Source organism: Malus sylvestris, chromosome 3 (genome assembly GCF_916048215.2).
Source record: "Malus sylvestris chromosome 3, drMalSylv7.2, whole genome shotgun sequence".
Classification (NCBI taxonomy): Eukaryota; Viridiplantae; Streptophyta; class Magnoliopsida; order Rosales; family Rosaceae; genus Malus; species Malus sylvestris.
The window spans coordinates 5,533,663-5,542,782 of record NC_062262.1 but is presented as its reverse complement, the minus strand read 5'-3'; the positions used below and the strand labels follow the sequence as shown (position 1 = coordinate 5,542,782).

At 37.1% G+C, this 9,120-nt stretch overlaps 1 protein-coding gene across 2 annotated transcripts; it reads right to left on the bottom strand.

Moving 5' to 3' along the window:
* Positions 1-6,513: 6,513 nt before the first annotated feature.
* Positions 6,514-8,666, bottom strand: LOC126616550 (omega-3 fatty acid desaturase, chloroplastic-like). Of its 2 annotated transcripts, none has more exons than XM_050284626.1 (8): positions 8,627-8,666; positions 8,132-8,501; positions 7,885-7,954; positions 7,700-7,792; positions 7,395-7,580; positions 7,211-7,291; positions 6,919-7,056; positions 6,514-6,819 (listed from the first exon to the last, which is right to left on the bottom strand). In XM_050284626.1, the coding sequence occupies exons 2-8, from the start codon at positions 8,485-8,487 to the stop codon at positions 6,637-6,639; spliced, it is 1,107 nt and encodes a 368-aa protein (XP_050140583.1). In that variant the 5' UTR covers positions 8,488-8,501; positions 8,627-8,666; the 3' UTR covers positions 6,514-6,636. The 2 variants fall into 2 exon arrangements, with proteins under 2 accessions (XP_050140583.1, XP_050140584.1); XM_050284627.1 differs by having other exon boundaries at positions 7,885-7,951.
* Positions 8,667-9,120: the final 454 nt, after the last annotated feature.

Genomic DNA, 9,120 nt, shown 5'->3' with positions numbered 1-9,120 from the left:
TGCTTCTACTCCATTATAATACTTAAATCTTTTTCAAGATAAACAAAAAAATTAAAATAGTTCACACTATTTTTGTAACGTAACTAAACTAATTCCCACTTTTTCTTAAACGTAATGAACATAAAGGAAAATTAATGAAAAAGGTTTGAAAATTTTGAGTTTTAACGATAAGAACAAAATAAAGGGTAAAGTGAATAGTACGATGATTGACTTTTTAGTGTAAAAATGTGGTTTTTCGTTAAAGTGAACAGTACCGGGAACTTTTCGTTAAAGTTCACTTAAAATAACTCCCACTATTTCTGAAACCACGACAAACTAACTCATACTGTGACAACCCGTTCCTAATTTTACGTTTTTATTAATTTTAAAGGCAAGGACTTTGACTTTTGTTGACAATCGTCTAGAGAAGCGTATGACTTATTCTTTTGGCGTATGTGCGTAGTACTCGATGGTATGAACACATAGGCGAAGATCTTTTGCGAGGCCGGATTATAACGGTATAGTTACGGACGTTTGAAATTGGTTACTTGCATTTTAGATTATAAATTATTTGAACTCCCACCATGTGGGAATGGTAACCAATCAGAAGTAAGGGAAGGAAATAAGGGACCACTAAGTTAAAAGTAAGAGATGACCAATCAGAAAATGAGAAGAAATGGAAGGAAGGTGGTACGGGGGAGGAAGTCCCCATCTAATGGGAGGCGAACGGACCAGAAAAGGGGGAGGTGAATGGACCAATGGGAGGAAGAGAAGGGAAGAAATGAGAGAGGAGTGAGAGGCACGGGATCATGAACCCTTCCTTTCAACCCATGCACAACCCAGTTTCGACCTGGTTCCAAATCCGGTGAATTTCCGCCTTTTTTCTCGTTGATCACCACCATCCATCACCTGCAAATCACTCATGTGGCCTCCGATCCACCATTTCAACAAAAAAACAGAGAGTTTTGGTTCCAATTTTGTGAAGGCCGACGCACGGCTTCGTGGGTACTAGGCGGCGATCCACCTATTTCTGAAACACTTACCTTCAATGACCACCACAAAAACACTTCTTTGTCGGTCAGGAACAATCCAAACAATTTTAGGGGCGGTGGTGTTGCGGATTGATTGAATTAAAGGACACCCAAATTCTAGGGATTGCGAGTCCTTGGCGATTTGAAGCTCTTCCCGGCCAAATTGGACTTGGTTGCAGGTATAAAACTTGCTCTGCTCATTGAGATCTTCATTTCTATGAAGTTTGAGAATTTTTAGAAATAGTTGTTTTTTATGGCTAGTTGGGGCGGTCGACCGCCAGATACAGAGGCGTGTGGGTCGAGAAGGCCCCTGAGTATTACATAATTACATTTAAGTCCCCTGAGTATTTATAGGAGGTCTAAATACGAGGCCCTAAATATGGTATAAATAATTCCAATTTCGTGAAGGCCGACGCACGGCTTCGTGGGTACTCGACGACGATCCACCTATTTCTAAAACACTTCTTTGGAGGTCAGGAACAAAGCCCAAACAGTTTTAGGGGTCGTGGTGTTGCGGGTTGATCGAATAAGGATACTAAAATTCTAGGGTTCCGACGAGTTCTTGGCGATTTGAAGCTTTTCCTGGCCAAATTGGACTTGGCCGCAGGTATAAGACTTACTTTACTCACTGAGATCTTCATTTCTATGAAGTTTGAGAATTTTTAGAAATAGTTGATTTTTCCGGCGAGTTGGGGCGGTCGACCATCGGATACCGAGGCGTGTGGGTCGAGGCATCCCCTGACCTTCCTAGGCTAAACTTCATACCCAATTCCATATGTGATGTCCGATTAATGAAATTCCATTGTTTTGGTACAATTTCGCTAAAGGTCCGTTACTTGGTCATTATAAGAATCAACGATCCAACCATTGGATCGTCACCAAACTTTAATAGCTTATTATTCGTAATATTTGAGGACCTTAGGAACTTACAGATTGGGAATCCGCCGTACAGATCTTCCCAAATTTGATTTGTAAGTTTGTAATATAAAACATTGACCGCAACTTGAATTTGCAATTGGCAGAGATCCAACCGTTCGATCATAATGAAACTTTATTATGATGTTGTAAAGGAATAATGTAGATCTTTGGAAGTTAGGGATAGAAAATCTGGGGTACGGATCTTTCGGATCAAGTTGCGTATGGTTGCAAACTCTATCGTCGACCATTGACCGACGATTGACTTTTGACCAATGGGTTTCGAATCATTTTAGAACGTCCTTGGGGATGTTTTTTTATGTAAGTTACATGTTCTATTGATAAGAATTCTAAGACATTATTTGATAATTGTTCTAGGCGACGATCTTTCGTGACACCTTGATATTCGTGCAAGGGAGTTGTAGCACAGACTCCAGGTAAGTGGGCATTTGGTTTTCTATATATGTATATATGCTCTACATTTTCCCAGAAATTGTTATAAATGGGTTTATGATTTTAAATGCCATGTCAACTGCATTACATTTTAGAATATGCATTAGTATAGATATGCATGTTGTTGTTTAACGCTGCAGACTCTCAGGTAAGCTTCAAGTGAAATATATTGATGATAGTGGAATGTATTGTTGTGACTATACATAGATGCATTTAGAGCTTATTATCCTACACCCCGGAGATAGTGCTCCCGCCCGTGGCTAGGGCACAGTCCTTCACGTGATGTTCACTTCCCGCACTGCACGCTCACCTTGGATCCAAGTTTGGTGCACAGCCCTGTCGTACAGACCACAATAGGTGGTTCCAACTCGTAGGTGACCCGCAATTATTTGTACAGCTTTTACGTGATTGTAGCACTTGAGCGTACTTATCTACACCCAGCCTTGTCATACAAACCATAATAAGTGGTTCGGACTCTTGTGCAGGCATACTTGACGAGTTATAGATTCAGCCGTACAGGTCACATTAGGTGACTCCGGCTGGCATACTATTTTACATTGATTCGTATCACCTGGCTTACACATTTTATGGTTGAACATCTTAACCTGGCATACCTCTGTTTTCACTGCTTCTAAGCATTATCCATATGTACCTATGTGTTATTATTTTCTAGGAAATTATACAAGTTTTACAGTGAGGGGTTATTACTTTCAGAAAAGAGAATTGTGTTTTCTAAAGTTTTGTTTTTGCCCACTCACCCTTTTGTTTTTCGCCCCCCCAGGTTCTAGTAGCAAAGTTTCGTACCGACGAGGATTATTGGCAAATCTTGGTGTAGACGATTACCATCGATGGTATAATTCTCACCCTATTTTACTGTAATGTACTTATGCTCTGTCATCACGTGTGAATTAGGTTCATTCCCACTCACGGCTCACTTTGTATTTAGGCACTTTTAGATTTAAATTTATTCACATCTTCCACATCACTACACTTTATGGCTTCATCACCTTCTAGGTGTCGGCCATCACAGCTCGATTCGGAGTCCTAGTGGACATTTCGAGTCGGGGTGTGTCACATACTATTTCTGAAGCTGAGCCATAATAGCCCACACTATTTGTGGAAGGGAACAAAATAAACACTATTTCTAAAACTAAAGTAAAATAACCAACACTATATTTGAAACTAAACCAAAATAACCCATACTATTTTTGGAAATATAGCACAATTACACACTATTTCTGAAAACTGAACCAAAATAACCCACATTATTTCTTGAAGGGAACAAATACACATTATTTTTATAACTACAACAATATAACCCACACAATAATTTAAACTGAACAAAAATAACCACGCTATTTCGGGAACTACAGCAAAATAACCTACACTATTTCTGAAACTGAACCAAAATAACCCCATACTATTTCAGAAATTAAACTAAAATAACTCACAATATTTTTGACAATGAACAAAACAAAGACAAAGTTTTGACAAAATAACTCAATCTTGAATCTTGATTGATTGCACATCTTTCTCTAAAAAAATGGTAGTCTTATATATTGCCGAAAGAATGAAAAGAACAGATTGGAAGAGAGACGAAAAAGATAAAAAAAAATTAAAGAGAACGGGGAGAGAGAAAAAAGAAAATAGAGATAGATATGGAGTGAGGGGAGAAGAGAAAAAAGAAAGGAGTGAGTTTAAGCAAGGGTGGGTAAACGGGTCCCGGACCTATGGGTCGGGGCGGGTCCAAAAATTTGAAATACAAAATGGGGCAAGGCGGGTCTACGAAATTAGCAGGGAGGGACGGGTCCAAAAATAAGAAAGAATGGACCCCCGGCCCAACCCGTTTGTAGCATGGGATAATGGATTGGATTAAAGCAACGCCGTGGCCCTCGACTTACAAGGTTGCCCATCAAATTGGACCAGATTTGGGAGGCCCTCAATAAGGTCTCTGGAACCAATACGTAGCAGAGCATTTTTATATATGATTTAATTAAATCCAACTCTCTAGCATTTTTATCCCTAACCTCAGAGACTTTCATCTATCTCCCATTTTCCATTCATTCACACTCGAGCTTGCGTCGAGTTCTCGACAACAGTCACCCAGACCATCATCGCCTCACGACCACCACGACTGTACCACTCTCGAGCTCTTGCTGAAGTCGCTGGACCATCAGATCTCGACCGTTGACCACCCAACAAGGTAATTACTAGTTCAAACTCCCAGACTCCCAGATCTCAGCCGTGGCTTCGAGCTCTTGCTAAATCTCAGACGTAGATGGCTTGTTGCAGATCGGAGAAGACAGTGGGTGTGAGGCTCAAGATCAGAGAAAACGATGGGTTCAAACGATTTATATGATTGTTTTGCTTTGAAAAAGCTTTTCGGATTTAGCAGGAGATACTGGAGGTTTTGGGATTTGAATTTATATGATTCATTTGGTTAATTTGTATGCATGTCAACCTTTTTTAGGCAAGTAGATGTAGTATGAGATACTGGAAATCCCAAAACAATCAAAATACTACTGCTTTGAGAACCATGAGTCGTTCAAATTCTTATTGTAGATTATCCTAATGCTACTACTTGCGATTTAAGCATCTAGGTTATCGATGGAGGAAGATGAACGACGAGTTAAAAAAATTGTAATTGGACCTGTGGACCTGGCCCAAATCGGCCCATTTCAAACGGGCCGAGTTAGGTCCGATTCCGAATTCAGAAATGGCATTACTTGGCCCGGCTCGCCCCATTGCATTTTAAAACCAGTCCAGTCCGATTCTTTCAAATTTGGGCCAGCCCGTGCCCACCCCTAAATTTAAGATTAAAAACTCTACAAAATCTTTTTTTTTTTTTTTTTTTTTTTTTTTTTAGAGAATAGACTATATTTTTTAGTTAGTCTTGAGTTTAGTTTTTGAAAATAGTCTTACCAAACAAGTTTTTAAGGCCTAAAACTTAAAAATTGTTTTTGAGTTTAAAAAGTTGAATTCAAGTAGAGTACCAAACATAATCTAGTATTTTTGGCAAATGAAGGCCATAATTGTTTTTCACACGACATAACCAATCGTACCTAATCGTTCGAACCCAACCGACCGTGCCTAAATACATCTGTAATAGTCAACATGATTTAAGCATGATTATCCAATTTTAGTAGGAGTAACAACAAACCAAGAAATGGGAGGACACAATAGTATCTTTGACACACGATTTGTATATCAATTCTTCACAACTAACCAAGAAATGACAGAAAAGAAAACTAATTTTTTTTTCCGATCAAATGACCAAAACGAAACGAGACACAAATTTATTGAAAAGTAAATCTTTATTGAAAATTGTCTCATAATAACCAAATGAAACATAGTTCTAGGAGTAACAAAATTAACTAAGATCACCAAAATAAAAAACCATAGTTCTAGCGCCAAGATAAAATAAAAAGATAAGCTCTCAAATATGGGCTTCGCATGTGCGGGAATTATGTTGCCCAAGTCGATGACACCTCCCATATGTTATCGGCCTTCATTGTTCGCCAAAAGATTTCATCCTCTTAAGCTTTGGCCTCCCAAAATTTTTTTGGTCAATGGGGGTTCCACTCCAATTTCTTCAACCCCATCAATATCAGGCTTGCCAAAATTTGGAATTGGATATATTGGGAAGGCGTTAGAATGCTTGTAGTATTTAGCAATGAAGAAATCTTCAATATAGTCATAAGAATTCTCGTCATCCTTATAAACTTAGCCACTACATGCTCACACGGAAACCCTTTGATTTGCCATTAATAACATGATGTCATGAATAGAAACAGTGTTTCAAATATTATTTAAAAAAAATATATCTATTTTAGGGATTAAAATGAAAGTTTTCTATTAATGTAAAAATGGAAACAAATTGGTCATGTAGTGATTGTGACTATGCTACTTCCACCACAATTGGTTAACATTGCAGCAATTACTCATTAGGTTAATTTGTTAGAGAAGTTTGTACAATCCTTTTAATTAGAGTTTGAATCCATTTCCTCGTAAACTAGAATAGTTTAAAATATCATTTTGATTAAAAAGGAAACGACGACATTATTATGCATGTATTCATGTCTAAAAAGCTTAATTTCAAAATCCAGTGACAAAATTAGAGCCTCAAATAGAATAATTATGTAGAAACTTCATAATATATATTTATAAAAATATGATAATGCAGAAACTTAAAACAACAACAACTAGGCATTGCCTTCATTTCTCCACAACATATTATATCCCAAAATGATTAATTAGACTAATTCTTGAAATATTTAAGACGCTGAGGATCTGTCTGATAGAAAACAATTCCTCCATCGTCACTGACATAGTTATCTTCGATGAGGCTTGTAGCTAAGATCTTGAGCAAGTGAAACGGAATTGGCCCTGAATTTTTGGGCTCACGATAATACTTCCCTAGAATCGGCTTAGCTGCCTTTGTCTGCAAAAGTAGCTATGGATGTAAACCAAAAGTTACAGAACAACTGCAAAGACAAAATCAATATGCAAGTTCATCAAGTGATAGCTAGGGATCACTTACTGCTTCTTCCAGGTGATAATGTGGTATTTGAGGAAACAGATGGTGTATAACATGGGTACCAATGTCATGATGGATCTTGTTAAACATTCCGTAATCACGATCAACGGTTGTAAGCCCTCCTCGCAAGTAACTCCATTCCTGCACCAAAAATAAAATAAAATAAGTCAGTACGCTTTACTACATGGGTATTAATGTAAGAAAAGGATTAATAAAGCATCTTAATAAACAATTGTTATGTACATAAACGCGATGTAAAACACATCTATTGACAGTATAAACATAATATGTTTACCTTGCCGCGATACCAAGGGAGCTTTGTCTCGTAACCATGGTGATGCAAGTAGGTGACAATGTCCAACCACATCACAAAAACCTGTGAAAATATAGTGCATGATCAAATTACAGAAAACAAAACCCTAATTCGATATTATGGTATTATATTACCAACTAAACAAGACTTTTAGAATCAAACTCACCCAATAAGGAACAAAATATAACTTAAGCATTTGAATAGGGCCCTGCAAAATGGAGAAATACAAAAACAAAGCAGCCACTAGAACAACAGAAGCAGTTGAAGTTATAACATCTAATCGTTCATTTGGGGAGAATAGGCCACTGCTTGGATGAAAGTGAGATCCTTCTTTACCAGGAGATCTAAAAAACTGCATTAGCGGACAAAAAAAATGTAAAAGTTAAACAACTAATGATCAAGTAATAAAACCCTCAACAAAACTGTTTAACTAGCTAGACAGATTAGTCCCATAATTAAAATAACTCTCACCAGGTAAACAGGATAAGCGAGAAACGGAAAAGGAATTGTGAATCTCAACGTTTTTGTGCTATTATCCAAACTTTTGTAGAGCGACTCAGTCATCTAAAATAAATAATAACCAAGTTAAGAAATTGAAATATTGAATATCAACAGAAGTTGCATAGCAAGAGAACTAAAATAAGTAAAACACGTACAGGAACCCAAGACTCATCTTTCTCAACATTTCCATGGTTCTGATGGTGAGTTCTGTGGCTAATTCTCCTGCTACATTAAGAAGTAATGTTGATAAGTACAGTAATTTAAGAAATCACATTTATAAGACACATTGTAAACAACATCACTAACACGTCCATCTTCTGTTAATGATCATTTGCAACATAAACATATTATTTAATATGTCAAACATGGCGACGTGATCAAGGAAATATATCGAAAACCCACCAGCCATGATAAGGTACAAGAATGGAAGAGTGCGAAATGTGTCCCACAAAACTATTCAGCAAGCGAGAGTCTGAGAAGCTTCCATGGCCACAGTCATGTCCGATGACAAACACAGCCCAAAACATGGTTCCCTGAGCAACCCAGTAGATTGGCCAAACATACCAACTGTCTGAGTATTTGGCTATGGCTGACAGTACAAAACCGACCAAAAAATCCCGAACGACATAACTCAAAGACCTCCATGGATTCTTTACCCAGCAGTGTTTGGGGATTGCATCTCTGATATCAGCAATCTTGAACGGTGGAGGGGCACTTGGGTCAAAATCAACTTGGTCTCCAGTTACAATAGTTTCCATTTTTCTGCTACCAACTAAAAATTTTTAGTGAAAAAATTTATAAGAAAATAAATTTATCACTAACTAAAATTATTTGATATTTAAACTATGTCCAAATTTAAACTACAAGATATAAAGAAAATGAAGGAGAGCAACTTACAGTAGAGACCCTTGGAACCCTTTCGACCCTAGATATTTCTGATTTAAGAAGGCTATATTTATATGTGTTTAGGCTTATTTAGTTACTTAAAGAGAAATGCCAAGGGGACTCTAAAAGTAGGATTCTTCATGGACTCTCTGTTACCTCGTGTATTTGGCACAATGTTTTATAATGTTTGCACGGAAAATATGCCAAAAACATAAGTTGGTGGATAGTCCATGGAGAGTCTCACTTTTGAGCAAATCTCCTAAGTATTTCTCTTTCTTTCCATTGGATGTGTCAAAATTTATTTTATTAATATATTAGGCTCATAGTTATAACTATTAATAAATAAATAAATTTGATTTTAGTTCACATCTTATTAGTTATCATTAAGACCCATGCATTAAAAAAATTAAATTAAAAGCATTTGACTCCATATTTGTTTGCTGTAAAAAAATATAAAAAAATAAAAAAAGATAGCTAGAAAGTGAGGCGTCAAATGACTTAACTGT